The sequence below is a fragment of the Podarcis cretensis genome (genome assembly GCF_951804945.1).
Source record: "Podarcis cretensis genome assembly, chromosome: 11".
Lineage (NCBI taxonomy): Eukaryota > Metazoa > Chordata > Lepidosauria > Squamata > Lacertidae > Podarcis > Podarcis cretensis.
In genome coordinates this window covers 1,908,682-1,931,167 of record NC_137180.1, presented here as the reverse complement: position 1 = coordinate 1,931,167, position 22,486 = coordinate 1,908,682, and the positions used below count along the sequence as shown (strand labels likewise).

Genomic DNA, 22,486 nt, shown 5'->3' with positions numbered 1-22,486 from the left:
TCCGTGACTATGAGTTGGTATTCAGGTATTCAGGGACACCCCCACTGAGGCCATGTTTTCCATGAAGTCTCAAGCGGCCCCTTGTAAGGTCGTGTCGGCGTGGATGTTAAAATCCCCCAGGGCAACCAAACTAGGTGTCTCCTGGAGAACATCTGTCATGACCTGAAGCAGCTCAGGCAGGGAATCCAAGGTGCAGTGGTGGGGTTGGTATACCAAAAGGAATCCTGTACTGCCCCTATTGCCCAACTTCCAGAACATGCACTCAGAGAACTGGGTCTTCCCAGTAGGACACCTGGTGCAAATTAATGACTTCCTAAAAATCACTACAACCCCCCCCTCCCCGCCCACATGACCTGGGTTGCTGTGTGTAAGAGAAACCTGGTGGACAAGCAGCGGCAAGAACAGACCCATCTGCTTCATCCAACCAAGTCTCTGTCACACATGCCAGGTCAAGTCCTTCATCCACGATCAAGTCATGGATGGCAGTGGTCTTTTCATTGACCTGGCATTGCACAGCAGCACCTTCAGGTCATGTGGGTCTCCCTTGCTGATTCCAGTATCCATCTGATGAAGACCAGACCCAGAAGCAGGGATAGTCCTCAATACTGAACATGTAGGAGCTAATGTGGTAAAAGGAAAAGAAATAATCTCACTGTGTTTCTCATAATTGAAGTGCAACAGTTATTAGGGCAACATTATGAACTAAGGCAAACAATTCGGAGAGTAGCAGTTAGTAACAGAGGCAGTGACCACAAGACTCAGTTTGAACCCCCTCTTGAGCAGTTTGGAAAACACCTTGCCTTGATCTGACGTAGGGAGGGATAGATATGTCTTTTTCTAGTCTGTGTCCATTTCACATGTGTTTATTCATAAGTTCATTCCATAATTAAATATAATATTACTTCAGGTCAACAAATGAATAATGGAAGTGCTGATATTTCTAACATGATATGTCAGCATAGCAATGGATCTCATATGTACAGGTCCAAATTTCCAAATGTCTTTAAAAACTCTTTTTATGGTGAGAAAACAAATATTCATATATTGAATTTGGCAAGTACTGGCAAAAATTGTTTCAGCAACAACTTGTTACCAGCGAATTACCTCTAGAACATCCTTTATCAGGAATTTCAAACCATGGTTGCATTCTCTGCTCCCCCCCCCCCAATGTACAGGTGGTACGGCCATACCAAACAATGTCCAATCCAATGAGTAAGCTGACGGTACTCAACAGTATGCACTCTCACTTTATACTGGCTGATAATGGGACCACAGGAAAATATGGTGCGGAAGTGAAACTTCGCAGACAGTTGGAAAAGCACATCTCACTCCAGAAGATAAATACAAGTAAGCAGCCTGCTTTGTACATTGTTCTATAACTGTGCACTGGGATATATCTGTTCATCATCATCAGGCCTCAGTAAAGAGTTTCATTAGGATCAGGCCACAATATTGTACAGGAAGGTTCACAATCAAAATTCTAAATGACAATCCAAAGAGCCGAGGGAAAGTTTAGCAGATGATAGGGTGGGGAAGGTGATTGTGCTATGCATATCTAAAAGCTAGAAGCGTCTTGGCAGGAGAAGATTGGCAGGCAATGGTAAACTGAAAAACAAGGCAAAATGTGACAATGCCCAGGATCCAAAAAGACTATGGAAATGATCAAGCTGTTCTTTTCCAGCTTCAGGTCACTTTGTGAAGTACCCAGATTTAGGAATCTACTTGTCATGAGGTCAAAAGACAGGCCTCACCAGCAAAAGCATCCTTCCATGCCTCCTGCTTGCTGGCTGATGCTCTGTTTCAGGCAGCCATACTTCAAAGGAAAAGGAAAGGCAGGAATGTGCCTTGTTACTGCTGTATCTGAGTAGTCTTTGAATGGTCTGGGAAAGCCAGGTCTCTCTTTCCCTTGGCTGGGAAAGCTAGATGGCCCACTGGCCCCTTTCATTCACCCCCCCCCCACCCTGTAAGTCTTGCTGTCACCTGTTCCGTCAGCAAGAATTAATGTTTGTTTCCCACCAATAATATATAAAACAAGATATAAAACAAGAACTGTTGGACTTTCAGGACTTGACCCAGTTTCAGCTGAGCCAGGATGGAGGACTTGCCCTGGTGGTGGCCATCTGCCATGCATGCTTTCGCTGTGATGCTTTAGCATTGCAGGGGTTGGACTAGATGACCCTTGGGTCCCTTCCAACCCTAAGATTCTATGAGAGACTTCAGCCAGTAAAGCTCAGCCAGAGATCCATCTTCTCAAAGCTCCACTCCTTCCAGCAAGCCTTGAGTTTGGTTTGCCCACAAACTCATGCTGGGTTTAAAGGGAATTGGGTCCTGCCTTTTATACCCCATATAAAGTTTTCAGAGTGGTTTACAAATAGACAAGAAAAGGCAGTTCAAATAAACAATTAAACATAAAACTGTAAATCAAAAACTTACATAAATACAACAGAAACTAAAGTCACTCCAAAGTTAAGCACACATTTAAAAACTAAGATGCTCTGGCTACATAAGCTTCCAGTTATAGTGGCTGCAGTCTGCCTCTTCTAGTTTTTGCAAAATACTTCTCACTATCTCAGAACTGCTTCTTAACCCTATGGTTGTCACAGTACTCCAAAGAGGTAGTTGCTAAGGGTGATAGGAGTTCTTTCCTGACTCCCCTTCCCTTCCCTGATTAGACCAGGAGATAAATTGTGTTCTCTTGTGGTTGTTGGGCAAATAGAACACTGGGGGCTTTGAAGGGGACAGTACTCAGAAGTATAGAGTACTGGTGCCTCTTTTTTTGCTGCCCATGAAACTCATTTCATGCTGGCACCCACTGCACATGTATCAAGAAATGAATACCAGCACCTCATTTATTTCTCAAAAGGGGAACACACTTCTGTTTAGTTTTGCTGTAATGTATTTTCTTGTGGCTCATAAAAGCTACTGGGAGCTGAAGTGATCCTCCCTTTTTCTTTTCTCCTGCCTGTTGTAAAAGATGGGATAAGGAAAGAAAACAACCAGTAGTAACATCCAGGTTTACTTTATTTGATAATCATGGGAGAAATGAAATGGTAATATTCTCCAGCTTCCACTTCCTCACCCACAGGAGCAATAGAGCAACTTTGGGGCCTGTCATGCAGTAAAGTGTTTCATCTGTGACCTACAGGAATCACCTGCATTTTTGTATTACTTTGTATTATTACGATGTGACAGTTTATAATGTAGGGCGCTTCTTCTATGTACCTTTCACTTCTCTTCCTGCCTCTGATAATCTCAGCTACTGTCTTTGAAAACTCTGATAAACTAGATTATTGTCTGAAATCTCACACTACACTAAACCAGTTAGTTTCCCAAGTGCGAGGTATTCTTTTTGCTGCCAACGGTCTGAGCTGGCTTTTCATGATACTGCCTGCTCCAATGCCATTTTCATATTGCCAAAGGCACTGAGAGGGATTTAATGGCCAGATGTGCCACATCAGACAAAATTATGTCACCTTTCCCACCATCACTTGCTGCTACCTCTATATTGATTTTTGTGTGTAAATTTGTCTACTGTGGTCTCAATGTGGGTGGAATCTCTGCCATTTCAGTATTTCCTCCCAATGTTAGAGAGCAGATATTGCTTGATTGGGTGAAAATGCTTTAGATCTTGACATGGGACATTTGAAAGATGTACAGCTGGGGAAGCACTGCTAAGAGTGAATGTGACATTTCTGCACATTGCGTTCTGGCATGTACTATATTCAGTACTTTTGAAAATTGGAATGAATCCACTTACTTTGTTTCCTAGAGTATGACACTGCTGATTCATTACTCTTTTCTCATTTCTGAATAGGCTTGGCTGAATTTACATTCCTCATATTGCACTTATTCTTGAAAGATGATAATATTACATACTGCAAGTATATATTCTATCTTAGCTTGATATGCCTGATTCCACAGACTATTTCACAGCCAAATAAATGTATTATCAACAGACCATCTATAGAGAATTCCATGCTAAAACTAAACCAACCATGGTGCCTTTATTACTAAAGTTGTCTGGTCTTGACTACTGACCTTCAAAATGATGTGTTACGCCACTCAAATACTCTCTGTAATGCGCTTTCTGAAGTGAGACGTTCTAATCTCTACTTTGCTTACAATGCATAACATGTTAAAACATTGCTCTTGTGCTGAGAAAATATTCAAGCAAGCAAGAAAAAAACATTTGACTGGATCTCTGTACCCTTTGAGTAGATCAGGGAAATTTATTTTTGTATCAGAGGTGGAGGCATCATCATTTGCATTCTCAGCCACAGTGTGAGCTTCAGACCAGAGATAAGGTAATGTGAGACTGCAAACTGTAGGCACAATGGTTCTGCCGCCACTGTTGGAGCCAGGAGGCCTCTGAATGCCACTTGGGGAGAGTGCTATTGCATCCACCTTCTGCCTGCAGGCTTCCCATGGGCATCTAGTTGACTGCTGTGAGAACAGGATGCTGGGCTAGGTGGGTCTTTGGCCTGATCCAGCAGGACAGTTTCATGTTCTCATGTTCTATCCTGGTAAGGCTCAGAAAAAAGTATCTGCAGCAATCACTGCACCCCACAGGATGGGGACCAGGCTGAGTGGCTGCAGAAACTTGGCTAGGAACTACTTAGTCTTTGATGAATTGTGGCCTTTCCTGTGTTGGGGAATCTGAAAATAAGACGTGGGTGAGAGCAAGTCAGTGCATTTTTCTTACAGGACTGTAGCAGGTGTTTTCTGTTTAGTAGCACAAAGACTATTGTGCTAGTGGACAGGTGGGTTTTAATGCTGCACAACAGGAATCCAGTGCAACTGTTATGCTTGCAGAAACTCACTGTAAAACAGATTGTGCAATCTATTGTGTAACAAAGTCACCAGCAGCCTGCTTATGCATTTTTTTGCACAACAGAGTTCTGCTGATGTATACCACTAAGTGACTTTAACATAGTGCTACATTGGATACATACAACCCATAGTCTCCCCCCCCCCCCATTACCAGCTGGTTGAATACTTGTTACTTTCTCACCTAAATTTAATTAATATTTGTCACTATGTCAAATTTGCTTGAGCATTTCCACTGAACCACTCTGGGCACACATAAAGTAGCAGTGTGGAGCAAGGTGGTCTTATTGGGAGATCAGAAGAGCTTTGCAAGTTGCATCTAAGATGAGCTGAGTGTGAGAGAACAGAATCCTTAAATCTGAAATCTTGTGTAGATCATCCTGTTCCTAATAAAAAAACAATACATAAACTATATAGTTTGTAATAATATCACAGTATCATACACGTTCATGTTATTTTGCAAAGTGTTATTTTGAACTTATAACTAGATAATTGCTTCCAGGGACAAATTCTGTATGGTGAACTTGCTTGCTAGTCACATTTCCTTTTAATTGTGAACACTGTTCCTAAATCAGAATCATAGACTACAGACGTTATCATTTGACTTTCTTTAGAACCAGTGATTCAGAGACCTGACTAAATAACTTCATTCTGTCTGGGTTTTGCATCTGTTTCTGAAGTAAGCTTGGAATGAACTACTGTAATCTTGTTTAAATATAAAATCAGTAAGGGATGTTTGTTTGCTGCTGATCTTTTATCAAGTTTTTGCTTGATGATCACTGTCAGTTAATAGTAATGTGATTATTTTTTTATTATTATTGTAAAAGCAAGGAAATTCTACAAATTAGGAAGTATCTGCATGAAAATATGAACACTATTCTGCTCTATTAGCAAATGCATTTCTTACATTTGAGGGCCTTTCTCCCCAATTTGATTTTTACTTGGAGATGGAGCATTTTATTCCTTTTGTATGAGTCTTTGCAGTAGGCTGCCCAGGGACTCCTGAGCTGTTTAGCTGACCTGGGTAAATTACCATTTTGCATGTGTGTGTATTGGGTGTGCACACCTATCCGCTTCATGTATTATCATACTCTGTGCAAATGGCACATGGTGATAATGTGTGACTCTGTCAATGAAGATCAAAATGCTCTCAGCTGTGTCCCCTGGAATGCAGGAGATATCACCTAGGCCAACAAGGTAGATCTTTCCAAATGATGTGCATTGTATTCCCCCCCCCAGACTTTTGCATAGCTGAGTCAGTAGTTTCTTGGAATGCTGGCTCCCCACTTTGTCTCTATAGTTTGGTGAGCCCTGCAAATGGATTCCCAGTAATTCCCACTTCTGGGTCATGGCTTGGTTAGGAGCATGGTTAGCCCCCACAGACTGGTGCCCCCTTTTAAGTGAATGGGGAAGGCACATCACTCTACTTTGGGGGTGCTATTTTGATGAAAACATTGTGCTCTGGGGTGGCCTAAATCCTACTAGATGGGATCTCTCCATAGACTGTCATGTGACTCTTAGCAAATAGCACTCTAGCTTCTGGGGGTCTTGGCCATTTTCAGTCCCTCCTCTCACCTCCAGAATCATGGATGAGGGTCTAACAGCATCAAAAATTAATATCCCTTGTATGTTAGAAGAAAGATAACTGACATCCAGAATTGCAGAGATAATAATAGAAAAGAGGACAAATAACAAGTTTACATACTTTACTCTGATGTTTCAGAAAGCTGTGCTATTTTTTGCTTTAGTCCTTTTGTCACCCTGCATTTTTCCTTTACAAAGCAATGTTTGAATCCTGATTACCAGAGCTAGCCTTTGATACTGGAAAACTGGCTTCCTATGGATATGTTAAATCACGTCATCAGGGATACAATATTTAAATGAGACCGAGCAGCTGCTCTTTGGCATTTAGAGCAAACTTGGCAGTGATGTGCCCAGTAATTGCAGAGATCTATGCGCCATAGTACAAAACATTCACACAAAATTACCTGATTGCAGGGTGATATAACTCCATGGCAATATTAGTGAAATGTTATTATTTAGCCCATTATATAGTGGCAGACACATTCTCCACCCCCAGCACCAAGCAGACTTTTGATTGCTCAGCAGTTCTTAAGACCAAACTGTTAATTATGTTAGTATTTATAATAGCTATTTCTTTTTTACACTTACATTGATTTCTTACTTTGTTGAAAGAACAAGCAAGAAGTACAAAGAACTGGGAGGTGTATAGGTGTAAGTCTCTGTGGGAATAAAATTGTGGATCATAACTTTTAGTACCTAACCTAATCATCATAAATCAGAAACCAACCAGCAGCCATGCACTTTCCTGTGTGAATGCTGTTCTTTGTTCTCTGTAAAAAGCATCTATTACATTTCTCTTTAGAACAGCTGGTGGAACACAGTAAGCCTGCTGAGAAAATAGAGAACAAATAGTACCTTCTAAATAATTTTTTAAGCGTTGTCTTCATAAGTTTGTGATGTAAAAGTAAGATAAGGGAGCAAAGTAACCTTGAAACATTTGAAACAGTTGAACTGTTGTGTGAAAAATAAAAGTACTTCCACCTGCAGCTGGTTAGTGTCAAACTATCCATCTTATTATTACTAATTGGCAAGGGCAACATCTGCCACTCAATGTTTCATAGTGATGGATCTCAAGACAGACTACCCCATAACTAAAAAATCCTTGATGAATGTCTGTTCAATCTTTTATTGAAAAACATCCAACAACAACAAAAGCAGTTCCATAATATTCCAAGACACCACCATTTCTTGAAACCTTGCGAAATTAATATATTTGTAGAGGAGTTGCATGTTTTTTTCATGATGCACCCTATGTGAAACCGTGGTCATGTTAAATAAAGCTGCATGCTGCCATTTCATGATTGGCAAATTGTCCTGGAAATGATGGAGCATGTCTGTAATCAGGGCTATGTCAACTCCATGATTCCATAATCCATATCACAATACACATGCAGAATTTGGTACTGGGCACAGGATTCGACATCCTGAAACTTAAAACCTTTCCTTCTAAAGGTTTGTAGCTCCCAAAACACCAAAAGTGTCTGGGCACACTTAGGACCTTAGGAGGCAGAAGGCAGAAGGGCTTCAGATGCCCTGGCATAGTTGTTTTGCCTTTCCCAAGACCAGCAAAAAAACCAGAATATATGAGGCAACATTAAGCAGAAGTGTGCAAAGTTGTTCAATCCACATAATCCTAGCCCAGGTTGCAGAATTCAGCTTGTCAGAGTGCAGAGTTCAGGTTGCATTCATGTAGCTCTTTTAAGTAGATACAGCCTTATAAACAATAAGTAGCATAAGTGCATGTTTCAGCTAGGTTTTGTTGGGCGAATTTTGTTTTCTTTCAAATGTTGCCATCCACTGAAGTCACAAAGGGAAGATTGGTTTACTTTATTAGAACTGTTTCAAATTATGGGGTCTGAATAATTAAGACGATTGCATTGAGTCAAGCAGACAGTAGAAAAGGCCAAGGTGACTACGGATTAGTTCAAAAAGTATAATCCAAAATGACCTTTTATGCTCCATATGCAACCAACTCCTCCATATAAGTAAGTATATTGATGTAAATAATGGGCATTGGTTTGCCAAAGCCAAGTGCTTACCATCAGTATATGGTATTTTGCAGTCCAGTTCAGGTAGACAATAAGCTGAGCTTATTTTTTATGATTGAGAGTTAAAGTGAACTGGAGAAGAATGTAGGGTAGGTTCAGGTTGAGTGGCAACTTCTAGCCCTGTAAAGTGTCTGCAGTACCTCTTCATGTGACTCGTGGGCTTCCCTTTGTCATCCTATGCCTGAGAATATATGAAGGGGGCTGGGAAGGCAAAGGGACGTTCAGCTGTCATCACCAGCATCTTCTCTGACCATTGCACCTTCATCAAATACATTGGATGCTCATTGACTGATGTCCTGATCTTCCTTTCACAATATCTTCAGTATTTAATGCATTTCTGTACCCTCGGGTGGTCCCTTGGGTGTGTGGTGTGGATCTGAATCCAGGCAATGAACCAATAACAGACAGGCAGAGAGATTATGTGACCTATCAGCAACAGGATCATGCAGCTTTAAGGATCCTCCTATCCAGTTGGCTAAGCTGATAAACTTCAGCTCCTCAGGGACTCACTGCTGCACCCAGAACCTCACCTTCCTGTCCCACCAGAGTTACTCCTGGCATCATAAGTTCCTTTTGGAATTGGCTGTTTATGGGGTATCATTCTGATAATACATTTACAGAGTATTTTAAATGCAGCTGTGCCACAGAAAATATAATGCATTTGCTGATCTGGGGGAAACGTCCTTTGTCTACCATGCTGCTCTTTGATTTTAGTCATAGCAACACCCCACCATAGCTCCCCTTGCTCAGAACCACTGTGATTGGGGCCACACCTGCTCTCCCCAGCTCCTCTCTTCACAGGCACATCTTACATCCCTTAATTAAAACAAAAACAAAAAACACCAAATTCAAAAGGACATAAAAAGCAGGTGAAAACAGTTTAAAACATTTTAAACAATTAGGGCAATAATCAGCAACAGAAACCCCTAAACAATACCCCAACCCAAGTGTCTGTTCAGCAGCCTTAGCTGTGGAAAAGGCCTGCAAGGCAGGGAGCAGTTCCCCCAGGACTCGCTGCCAAGATGGCCCAAGTTTTAAACTGCCTAATTGAAATCAGCTTATTCCTGAATCTTTTGGCCCATTGCCTATAGTCCCACACCACTTAGGTCCAACTCAAACTCCAGCAAGCAGTCAGCCAATCCTTAAAAGTAAGCTTGATTTCTAAAATAATGTTTCTGGGCCATTTCATCCCATTCTACAGAGCACCTCGGAACCTGAGCCTCTCTGAGGCATCTCCTACGCATTCCTCATTTAATGATACACAACTGCTCAGAGGTCTAGCAAAAATGGGTAGGCTTTACAGTGTCATTTATAGGATATTGTTAGCTTTAGCGTCTGCCATAGGGTTTTTCTGCAGTAACATAATAGAAGACCGTGGTTTGTCACAATGTTTGCTTCAGGGCAAAAATTGGGAATCCAGAGGATGGGGATTCCTTCCCTTCAGCATTCTGATTCTTGGTGGAAACAGGCCTAGGACTGTTGTGATATCTGCTGCCTTAGGCTGGCAATGGGGAGTAGCCAGAACATGTTTGGCTGTCTCCCTTTTTGCACGGCGTGCAATTTAAACAGACTTCACTTCATCTGACTGTGGGAACAACTCTTCCTTTAGAAAAACAAAATGCGCACAAACACACCTGCAAACTCCTTGGCGACTCCTTTGTCACTCTGAGGGCCACCCAGGGAGCCAAGCTGCCAGCTGCCCCTGGGGCAGAAGCCCTGCAAATGCTGCTGTCAACACTGCCATGAATGTGCCCTGCAGAAGTGCAGACTGAATACCTGGGAGCCGAAGCGTATCAAGAAACAGGAGCCTCAGGACAAGATTTAATAGCAAATGACTTTTGGATGGAGGAAGGGAAGTATCCTGGTCTCAGTACTATACAAATTATAAGGCTCCTACTACAATGCATGCAAAAGCACAGAAATTCACAGAGGCAAATAAGTGGAACTAAAGGTCAGAAGGGTCTGTAATGAAAGATCATGGCAAGAAAAATACTCTTTGCGTGGCGAGTTCCCGCCCCCCACCAGGATAAATAAAGACACGAGACACCATAATTTAAGGTTAAATGGGTGAATTAGGCCACAACTTTATTGAATTCAGGAATGAGAGGCATTGGCATAGGCATTGGTCCTATCAACTATCCGGCTCCAGCCCATTTGCTGGAGACACGGGGAAGGGTTAACACTATATCGGGGGAGCCTCCTGCCAAGGCACGTCGACTAGGAGCTCCCCCGGGTCACCGCTCTGGGGCGTGCCTTTGGCCCACACCTCCATAGGCTTCGGACAGGGCCACGCCCCCCGGAGTCCTTTAACGGACCACCCTTTGCTCACTGGGGGGAGGTGATGGTGTTCCTCCCCCCCCCACATCCTCTTAACCCCTTCTTACCAATGCCTACCGCCGATGCCGAAGAGTTGTGACGAGTTGCTACGAGGTAGGCAAAAAACCAAAAGGCTGCAAATTGCCAATTGGGAAAAATTCCTACCATGCCCCTTGCGGCGACACACCGAAGCCCATAGCAAAGTCAGAGACCTACCTAAAGCCTACCTAAAGGGAGGGAGGGTGGGAAAACGTGGGGGCTAGCCAGTGAAAAGAGGGCGAGCCCCTTCTGCGCCGGCCCTAAATAGGGCAGGCCATGCCCCCCCAGCCAGCCGATTGGCTGGCTGGTGGGGCAGACGCGGCCGAGATTGCCCTGTTCTCGCGGGGGCTGAAACCAGCCCCCGCTCACGTGGAGGTGGGCGTGAAGCCCGCAACCCCACCTCCTGGGCAGGCCGGAAGTGGCTTTGCGAAAGAAGATTTTGCTGCATCCACAGTGACATTCTATGCTCCTCACTTCAAGTGGCACTTTGGAAATAATAGAATAGAATATATGAATAAAGAGAAGCTATTACTATGAAATGTTTTTGTATAAGAGGCAAACATTTCAGTTCGCCTTCAGAATTTCATGTTTCTGAATAATTGTCTTGCTTGCAAACTTCAAAAGACATGCAGCAATAAAACTGCTAGCACATTTGCAAAGCTAAGCAGACATGGGCTGCCCTAACTTAGCAGGGCCAGTACTTCTGAAGTGTCTAGAAACCAGGACTCCTGAACCAGGGGACCACCTGGGTCCTCATACCTATAGCAACTTTTACATAAATTGTACTTACCGGTAATATATTAATATTTAAGATGGTGCAGATAATTGTGTTGTTCCATGTGAAAACTGAGTCCCTAAATATCTAAACTCCTTAATTTAAGAAAAAAACAGTCTCAAAGTTGTAGTGAAATTCTAAATACACATTATGAAACACACAAGTCTGCTGCTGGAAGGATCATCCCCATCCAGACCTTTCCATCGTCCACTCTCTTGCAATTGTGGTTGCCCAGTGACAGCCAAGAGAGCAGCAGGGGAAGGAGCAGGGAAAATGCATGACATCACGACACCATCTATTAATACATGTTAGAGGGGGAGATTATTTTTCCCAGAGATGCTGTATGTGGATATGGCCGAATTCCACCCTAGTGACTGTGGAGGAATTCATTATACCATCCTTTGCAAAGTCTCCTCCTCAGCATGTAATCTGGAGTCTAATACAGATGGATAGGATGGTCACATAATGCTACTTTGTCTTAATTGTGTAGTCCATCATTTCAGTTTGTTTCCTTCTTTTTCTGTATTTTTTTTTATTTGCTGGTTTTGTTTTTGTTTTGTTTGTTTGTTTCTCTGCAGGGATTGGGCAAGGTGTCCCAGTGGTGGCTCTCATTGTGGAAGGAGGACCCAACGTAATTTCCATCGTCCTTGAATATTTACGTGACACTCCTCCAGTTCCTGTTGTAGTTTGTGATGGCAGTGGGCGGGCATCTGACATCCTGGCATTTGGTCACAAGTACTCCGAAGAAGGAGGGTGAGTTACTTGCCAGAATACTTTTTTAAGATAAATCCTTCTTTGGAATCATTTGCATTCTGATGTTGATTTATTTCAGTAACAGCAGAAGTATTAATTGGGGATAAACATTATAGCTGATGATTAATGGGCAATACCACCTATTAACATAACCCATAATTCCATAATCACTTCAGTGAAGACGCCAATATCATGCATGCATTTATTTTCTTCTGCCTGACTGGAGGTTTAACTGTAGCTGGCAGGTTAGAACTACTGCTTGACGCAAGACCGTTTTCACACAGAAAGTCATCCTTCTATATTATTTGATATAATACTTCTTGCTGACCATTCCCATAGAATACACATGTTGCTTTTGTGGTTCTGGTAACTGGGTTATTAAGGACTGCTGATATTCCTGTAGGTCAGCTACCTCCATTATTGCCCTATGCTACTGCTCTGTGGAGCCAAATGCAATACAGTCTTTCTCTATTTACTAGCAAATACTGCATTTTTATGTGAGGGTTTCTCTTCATACTGTTCAAGGTGTTGCAATGGGATATATCCAGTTCTGTAATTAAGATGGCCAAAGGCCAAACCTTTGCTCTAGAAACACTAAAGAGATGTCCTGCAGAGTTAAACAGGACAATGTATGCTAATCCCCTGAGACCTCTGGTGACTGTGGGGCAGAAACTCCCAAGTAGGAGTATTGCCAGCAAGCATTGAATGCTGTGCTCTCTGTGAACAAAAAACAGTATAGTATATTGTGCACCAGTTCAGGATGTTCTCCTTCTGTTCTTCCTTACCAGTCTAATAGTTTTGCTCTGTTCATTAGCCAAGTCCATCTTCATTGTCATCTCCTTCATGAAAATGCCCACAGGTGTCTAGAATGCAGGCCTACCTTTGCAGTGCTTTTATCACTAAGAAAAGCAATGACACAAAAAGCAAATGAAACCTTTGTTTGTCTAGAATGATAATAAAACCAGGCTTTTAGGCACAGATTCTTGAAAATGTTTTTTCTCAGAGCTAGCCTTTTACTTTCCAGTTGTGCTTTTCCACTTCATTTGAACATCTCCTATAATTCCATCTATGTCCATTCAAGAAAACGTTTGCATCACTTAACACATCCTTGTAGATGTTGAATCACCTGCTTGAAAATGCTAAAGATTCCAGCCTGAAATCAAAACACTATTTTAGCTGCAAACAGTATAAAATGCAAAAATAAGTACTGGGACAGAATGTTGTGAAAGTTTTACAAAGTATGTTTTAATTCTTAATTCATTTAATTTATGGAGGAAATGAATCCACATTGCTGCTTTAGTGCTGGCCCTTGGTGAATGTATTAACCAGGAAGTATCTCTTAAGTACTAAAAACAGTAAAACCACACCAAAAATAAATAATGGGCCATCATCCCCAGTCAGTCATCCCCTAAGGCATAGACAAATAATTTTTTATTTTTTTTAAATATTGACAGACAGACAGCTGCAACTCTGCAGGTTCAAGGATCCTCAAGATCACTCCAAGACAAGCCACATTTTCTAGTTGTTAGGCACTTGGCAGTCCTGAGCATGTCCTGTTCACAGCTCAGATAGTTGCATCTCTGCTTAGAATTGATAGTATCAAGCTGTTTGTTTCAGTACCTTAATTGCCTCCTTGCAGGAAGACACAAAGGTACTAGCTTAATACGTGAATGAGAATGGAGCATGGTTTCTAGGGAAATGTCTTGGGGGGGATGATTGATTAGATGGTGTTTGAGGATAAAACCAGAGCTACTTGATGGTTTGTATCTTTGTTGCTTCCACTCTGGTCCCTGCCTTGGCCCTTACCCTACCTTTAGTGCCCTATATTATCCAACCCAAATAATCACTGCCACCTACCCTATAACATCTAGGGCCAGCCGTAGCCTTTTCTCCCCCTGGACAGGCTTTTCACTCCAACTTTGCACATATGCATGCTCATCTAGTTGGCCTCTTGCTGGGATGTGGAATACCAGGCATGTGCACAAAATCCATAAGCAAATGAAATTAAATGTTTGTTTATTCGGCTTTACGCCCATCATAAACCACAATGCAATACAACAAAACAAATCAAATAAAACAGCTGTCAGGGGTTCAGGAGCAGAGGCACAGGGAAGAGAGGAGATGGAGAGCGAAGGGGAAGAATCCGAGGGGAGCGTAGGAGAAGAGGACAGTGGACCGAGGGATTCCATGAGCCTCTCCAGCGAATCGGAAGATTCACAGAAGGGGGCGCCAGTGGCCAGGGGTAGGGGGTTCCCAAGGGGAATGCCCCAGGAGCAAGGGGGCAGCAGGGACTCCCAGAGCAGTAGTTGGAAATCAGGACCAGCTTCCCCACCAGAGCAGAGTGGGGGGGAAGAGTCCCAAGGATCGGGGCCAGTGCATTCCCCACCAGGGAGAGAAGATAAGGCAGGGCTGACCATTGGAGAGTCAGACAACGGAGGGGAGGTCAGATCCGGCCAGTATCCCGGAAGAGGGAAGCAGTGACAGAAGTAGTGTAACGGTCAGGAGGAAAGTCACTGGGTTGGCGCGAGAGGCAAGTTCAAATGTACAGGAGCGCGGGACAGCAGAGAATGAGGATTGGGAACCGGGTCCTAAAGCCCGCCGGAGGGAGGGGGAGGAGCTAAGCGACTCAGCGTCGGAAGAGTCCAGAAAGGGCAATGCCCCAGCGGGCAGGAGGACCCAGAGGAGAAGAGAGCAGCGTAAAAGGTGGAGCAGGGCTAGGATCTTAAACTGGTGTCATAGGGGAGGAGACTCAGATGGTACTTCGCCGGTCTAGGCTTTAAGACGTAGAGCTGCGCGCTGCGGCTTTGAAATGGAAACTGAACCTCAATAAAGACTTTTGTACATAACGACAGCCTAGCGTTGGTCCTCTGTGAGCTGGGACCTAGAGGCAGCTCTGACAACAGCGAACTCGTACAAACCACAAATAGTATAACACAGTTCGCAACTCATAAGGACAGATATTAGCCATTCATAAGAAAAGTTTAAAATAAGGATTAAAATTAGGATTTAAAAATTTTTTGGCACTACACTAAAATCGATATCTGATGTCATTATAGAAAATTCTTATAGCTATCAGTAATCAGCTAACGGGACGCAGGTGGCGCTGTGGGTTAAAGCCTCAGCGCCTAGGGCTTGCCGATCGAAAGGTCGGCGGTTCGGATCCCTGCGGCGGGGTGCGCTCCCGCTGCTTGGTCCCAGCGCCTGCCAACCTAGCAGTTCGAAAGCACCTCCGGGTGCAAGTAGATAAATAGGGACCGCTTACCAGCGGGAAGGTAAACGGCGTTTCCGTGTGCGGCTCTGGCTCTGGCTCTGGCTCTGGCCAGAGCAGCGATGTCACGCTGACCACGTGACCCGGAAGTGTCTCCGGACAGCGCTGGCCCCTGGCCTCTTAAGTGAGATGGGCGCACAACCCCAGAGTCTGTCAAGACTGGCCCGTACGGGCAGGGATACCTTTACCTTTACCTAATCAGCTAACATTCCATTCCGTCTCTTGTACGAGAGGACAGCTGTTAGGAATTTAGCAACCTGTAGGGTAATATAAGGATCCACATCTTGAAGAACCCAGGCAAGCTGTAGGTCTACTGGTTTGTCAGCCGTACTCTGGATTATGGAGTTTAGTATACTAGCACGGACTGAACTGTACAAAGGGCAGATAAACATAACATGATGTAGAGATTCCGATGTTTTCATATCACAAGCACACATTGAAGAGACTTGGCCCTTAGTGAATCTATGTCTCAGCACGTTTGTTGGAAAGACATTGAACCTAGCTCTAATGAAGGCATATCGGTGAGACGCGGCCATAAGCGATGTAAAGTAGGATGGAGCGCGGTAGATAGGGGTTATGCCGAAATTTAACGGCGAGCAGGCTCCACCACCAGCTATGAAATTTTGGTATAGCTCCGCATCATCCAGCCTTTGATTTATACACCTTTTTGCCACATTTAGATCCAGTTTGAGCAATTCAGTGGGCGAGATCTCATAGGACAGCAATTTGGCATGGATTTTTCCTGACCACAAATTTGTGAAGTCATCTCGCCACATGCATTGAATGAGATAGTGGTTCGGGAGTTTATGCCATAGAGATATCCAATAAATCAAAACTCTCCTCCATATAACTAACTCCACTGAGGGGATCTTCATTTCTAAGCGAATAGCCGCATTACTTACGCATGTTGGTAATTTTAAAAGTCGGTGTAAGAATTGGCTTTGAAGTGTCTCTAAAGGTGAGAGATTTGCAAAGGCAGCCCATAAAGGTGCGGCATAGGCCATTGTGGCCATCACTTTAATGCTATACACTTTCAAGGCCGCAGGGATGAATAAGGCCCCCTCAGAGTAGAAAAAATGGAGGAGGGAGTGTGATAGGGCTTTTGTCTTGTTTTGAAGATATTCAACATGTGCTAAATTATATTGAAAATAAATTCCTAAGTATTTAAATTTGTGTACTTGTTCGATTTTCGTGCCCTCCAGTTTCCATGAATAAAGTTTTTGACTCCTTGAAAATATCAGAACTTTGGACTTGGTGTGGTTGATAGACAGATGATTAGAATGGCAATATGTCGCAAAAATCTTTAGTGCCCTCCTTAAACCCACTCTGGAGTAAGAGAGTAGTACCGCATCATCTGCGTAGAGCAGTAAAGGACAGCGGTAATCTGCTATACGAGGGGAGTGGATAAATTTTTGTAAGACGGCTAAAGGGTTCCTCATATCACTGATAAATAAGTTAAAAAGAAACGGCGCTAAAATACAACCCTGGCGTACACCCTTATTTATTGGCACTGGGTTAGTCAGGTCTCCAGCAGGGGATAATCTCACCCTGGCCACGGACCCGGCATGAAGTTGGGAGATTAGCCACAGGAGCCTTCTATCTATTCCCCATCTGGCAAGTTTATCCCATAGTAATTCCCTCGGGATACTATCAAACGCAGCTTTCAAATCTATGAAAGCTGCGCAAAGTTGGCCTCGTCGAGGTGTCGAGTATTTCTGGGCTAAGTGATAAAGAATAATTGCCTGGTCTGTTGTGGATCGGTTTAATCTAAATCCAGCTTGCTCATGTCCAATCAGGTCCGCCTCAGCTGACCACTTCATCAACCTTACCAGCAAGAAACGGGCATATATTTTCCCAATGGACGATAGCAGACTGATATTCCGATAATTCCCTGGGTCACCAGGAGGGCCTTTTTTATAGATAAGAATTATAATGGCCTCCTTCCACATTCCTGGAATTAAGCCCGTGGCATTAATTGCGTCGAACGTTTTAGCTAAAATCCCTGCCCACCATGCAGAATGAAGCTTTATAGCCTCAACAGGGACCAAATCTGGCCCAGGGGCCTTACCAGTTTCAGCTCAGCTATCAGTTCTAGGATTTCAGCAGGGTCGGTATTGGGCCAGACGGGAAGGGGATTAGAGGGTCTCCAATGAGTGGCCGGAGCTTCTGCCACGGAGAAATATTTTCTCAGGAACTGCTCCCATGTAGGGGCCGGGATCACCGTTAAGGGATATTTCGTGTTTCTTCCCTTTATTAAGGACCAAAATTTCCGGGAGTTATGGGATTTTGAGGCAGAAATTATAGTCTGCCAACGATTTAAATGCCATTCCCGTTTGGCCGATTTCTGGGCCTGTTTGTATGCTTTTTTAGCCAGGGAATAAGATGGAGGTAAGGCCGGAGCGCCGGAAAGTTTATAGTCATTATATATTGTATGTAGATGGAGTCTGGCTAGTTTGCAAGCAGAGTTGAACCAAGGGGCGCCAAATTTAAAATAATCGTTTTTAACTCCATAAGTTGGAGAAGTAAAAAAGCAAGTTAAAACTTCTATCAGGCAAGTAAAAAAATTCATACAAGTAATAGGATCACGCGGGACTATTCCTACATCCGGCTGATCACCCGGAAACTTTTCTCGGATAAAATCCGTATATCTATGAGCAAGGGCAGGGGACCATCTAGTCCCCTTTATTTTGGTGGACGACTCCACAATCACCGGGATTGGGTGGGAGCGGTCGAGCAACTGCCAGTCAACACATAACTTGGTTGTCAGGGGTAGATGGTCACTAAATTGAGCATTATCAATTTTAAAGGAGGCGACATTCAAAAATAGATCCCGGGAAACCAATACATAGTCAAGAACACTGTTTGATTTTAACCCCAGGTGGGTGAACTCTCCTGGTATGTCTGGAGGACACCTGCCATTTAATATGATTAAATTAAGGCGTAGAGTCATCTGATAAAGCATCACTCCCGCCTTATTGACTTTTACATCCTTTGATATTCTAGTAGGGGTGTATGCTAGATCATAAGTTTGAACTCCGGGGTCAACCCACCACTTAGACTTTTTAAGAGCCTCCCGATTTGAGGCTATCCGAGCGTTAAAATCACCTCCAGTAATGGAGGGGACATTGGGATATTTAAGATAACAAGAAAGTAAAAGAAAGTAAAAGGTCCTCTAAGGATTCCCATCTAGAAGTAAGATCAGCTGCTAACCCTCCCGGAGGGAAATAGACATTTGTAACCAATAAAGAGAAGTTTCCACCAGAGATCAGTCCGGTAATAGCATAAGGCGGAAATGCATGCACTAGTGAGAGTTTAGCCTGAAGTTTAAGGGAGATACCGATTGTAAGGCCACCTTTAGGGCGGCCACCATTCGTTGACGGGCTAGCAGGCAGACATATAAACTCAAAGCCATTTAACTCTATTTCCTCCTCCACCCAAGTTTCTTGTAATAGTATGATAAGGAAGGAATTAATATATTTTGAAATTCTGGGTCTGATTTTTTACTTCTCCATCCAGCAATGTTCCAACTTAATATTGAAGGCTGGGGTTTCCCTGTTCCTCCAATTGACTGTCATTTGGAAAATTGGCTCAACTTTAATACGGGAAGAGGGGAGCCAATAAAGAAATCAGTTATCTTCCTCTGGTGAAAAACCTCTCGCAAAGGCTGAGTGGGATTTACATGGTCATCTGACTGATGAGCTTGGCCACTCGATCTACTAGGAGTAGGACCTTGAACAGGGGCGGACCCCTTTTCCAAAAGAGTTTGGTGGGCCACCCGGGGAGGACCGGCTATCTCGTCAGAAGTTTGGTCTCTCTGTAGTCTGCTACTGGTCTTTTGGGCTACCTGGTTTATGTGGCCTGTTGGGTCTTCAATCAGTTCCGTCACTGGTCTTGCTGTTGAATCCATAATACTCCGCAAAGAGGGATAGGGCTGGGCGAGAGGGCTATTTGAGAGGGTTGGCAAAGGCACCTCTTCTCTTGATTGGTCAGTGCTATAAGAAGGTTCCAGGTCTGGCATCGATGAATGTGTAGAAGGGGATTTTCCCTGTTGTGTGCTGCCTTCTTCAGGTATGTTTTCCAATGGACGGTCATGTAAATCTATTAAGAGCACAGAGGATTGTTCTACTTGGAGGGAAGGACTGGTAGTTGCTTCTTTAGGTTGTATCTTATCCTCCATTGCGACATACAATTAGCATTAGATATTGAGAGATCCATATGATCTGGATCTTCTAAGGAGTCATGTTCGCTGTACTTGAGTATTCTGGTACTGAGCTTCCTAATAAGTTGGGTTTTAAGCGATTCCAGTCTATTAATAATTTCTTTTTGTTCCACCACTGGTAAATCTGCAAAGGAGGCGATGAGTTCGATCTCTTCTGGTGGTGTCAGGCCACTTTCCGGGTGGTCATTGTTCTTTGCTAGGGGAGTGGAGGCCCCATAACTCTTCTCCTGGGGTGGAGCACCCACTCCGGTGTCCACTGGTGGATCAGGTTTAGCAGATTTTGAGCCCTCTTTGGTTATTACTTCCAACAGTAGAGGTTTAGGTGTAGGGTCTATAAAGGCTCTCGTTGGTACTATCCCACAGCGAAACAAAAATGCTTTCTTTCGTAATATGATAGTGGGAATTTTTGAGGATTGGAACGCCAGCAGGACTCTCTGGAATTTATGATGATGGACAAGTGGGAGGACTGCACAGAGGTCAATTTGTGTTGCCTCCATATTTAAAAGCACCTTTAGGAGATCCTTGGCACCCCCCAGAGTTCTCCATCTTGGGTCCCCATTTTGTATAGTTAGGCTCACTTTCCTTGGTGTTAAGATTAAGGATTGATGTCCTAATTGAAGGTTGAGGTTGTATTTAAATTTGTCAGTACGTTTGTTATTTAAGGACAAACTCCTCGTCCCCTTCCTCTCTTCAAGGGACTTAACATCGGCTGACGCTGGGGAAGTGGTAACTAACTTTTGTTGGAGGCTGTGCAGCTGGGACGAAAGATCATCTAGTCTTTTGAATATACAGTGCAAGGTTTTGATTATTAAATGGGACTGTTCAAATGTCATATAATTGGTCGTGCCAAGGGCCAGTTCCTCCTTCTGAGGAGAGACTACACTCTTACTGTTGGCCACATCACTTGTTGATTGTGGAATTATTCGCTCTTCGTCTTTAAATGCTGACGCGCAATCAATCAGTGGGTCGAAACGGTTCTGCGTTTCTACCATGTAGGAACAATCCAGTCGATTACTCCCTTCTTTAAAGTGACATGGCTCGACCCTTGTTTGCTTTGATCTTGGAAAGGGCACGGGGACTATCTCCTCGGGATCTCTAAGACGTTTCCCATATCCCATGGTTCAGATATCGAGAAGAGGGGGGATAGTATTTCAACGTCAACTCAGGTGATAAATATTTCCTTCTATCCTACCAGTACTTGCAGCGGGGGTATATTTCGCTGCCTGTTGATATGAAAGTCGGCGTCTTCATCCTCACCCTCACAGGCCGACTATTTAGGTCAATTTAGATCATGAACAGGGGAGTTTCTCGACCAGCCTCCTCCCTCGGCAGTTCTTGTACTTATCTTATTGTAGTTAGACTCAAAGGAGTTCAGCGGTTCCCTCTGCTTCTTTGGCTATACTTCAAGCCAGTCCATCATCCGGGAGCCCCAAGGTTGTGAGCCGGTGTAGCCGTATCAACAAACAGTGCGATGGTAAAACAATAAAACAATAAAACAATAAACCGATTAAAACGAGGCGACAAGATAGACAGCCAAGAGTCTTTAGGGTCCTTAAGGTGCAGTTTTAAGGTCTTGAAGGGGCTAAAACTGATAAAAACTGATAAAAACGCATAATTGAAGTCGGAGGCTCTAATTAAGCTGCTACCTCCGTCGCCATCTTGCCCCTCCACCCAATCCATAAGCAAAGTCAAGTGTATAACCATAACTTAAAGGGCAAAGATTCATTTCTGCAATACAAGAAATACAAGAGGACCTCTTGGTGTTGCCATTCTGCCAGCTTCTGAAAAGTCACCTATTTAGGCAAGCATTCCCCCTGAACGGAACTTCTGGTTTTATTGGTTTAACTGTTTTAACTGTTTTAATTGTTATTCTTTCTGGTTATTTGTTTTATTGTATTTTTTAATTAAATATCTTTTAATGACCCTGTGGATTTGTTATTGTGTATTTTAATTATGCATTCGTTTTATAAAAGGTAAAGGGACCCCTGACCATTAGGTCCAGTCGTGGCCTACTCTGGGGTTGCGGCGCTCATCTCACTTTATTGGCCGAGGGAGCCGGCATACAGCTTCCGGGTCATGTGACCAGCATGACTAAGCCGCTTCTGGCGAACCAGAGCAGCACATGGAAATACCGTTTACCTTCCTGCCGGAGCAGTACCTACTGTATTTTTCGTCCCATAGGACGCTCCGTCCCATAGGACACACCTAGTTTTTTGGGGGGGTAATAAAGGGGGGAAATTTCCTTTATTTCCCCCCCAAAACGAGGTCGGGGAACAGTGGGATGGCGGCGCTGTGCCTCCCCGCTGTCCCCCGAGCTTGTGGGGCTGGCCGATGTCTGCCTGAAGCGCGGGGCGCTCTGCTTCACGCGCCGGGTGCAGGCTGCTATCCGCACGTGCTACCCACGCTGCGGATGTCTGCCCGACGCGCGGGGCGCTCTGCTTCAGGGCGCCCCATGCGCTGGGTGGCAGGCTGCTATCCGCAGCCTAGGGAGCCCTGCGGGAACTCCCACGGACTCCCCAGGCTTGCTGATAGCTTCCTGAAGCCTGGAGAGCGAGAGGGGTCGGTGCGCACCGACCCCTCTCGCTCTCCAAGCTTCAGCGAAAGCCTGTATTCGCCCCATAGGACGCACACAGATTTCCCCTTCATTTTTGGAGGGG

At 44.0% G+C, this 22,486-nt stretch overlaps 1 protein-coding gene across 7 annotated transcripts in view; it reads left to right on the top strand.

Moving 5' to 3' along the window:
* Positions 1–22,486, top strand: part of TRPM3 (transient receptor potential cation channel subfamily M member 3) — a gene marked incomplete at its 5' end in the record, with an annotated part of 420,896 nt that overhangs the window by 290,012 nt on the left and 108,398 nt on the right. For 6 of the 7 annotated variants that reach the window (XM_079995989.1, XM_079995985.1, XM_079995990.1 and 3 more), the window contains 2 exons: positions 1,176–1,347; positions 12,168–12,342. In XM_079995989.1, coding sequence (XP_079852115.1) covers positions 1,176–1,347; positions 12,168–12,342 — 347 coding nt within the window. Of the gene's footprint in view, positions 1–1,175; positions 1,348–12,167; positions 13,786–22,486 lie in introns of those variants that run through there. The other variant, XM_079995991.1, reaches the window with a different exon arrangement.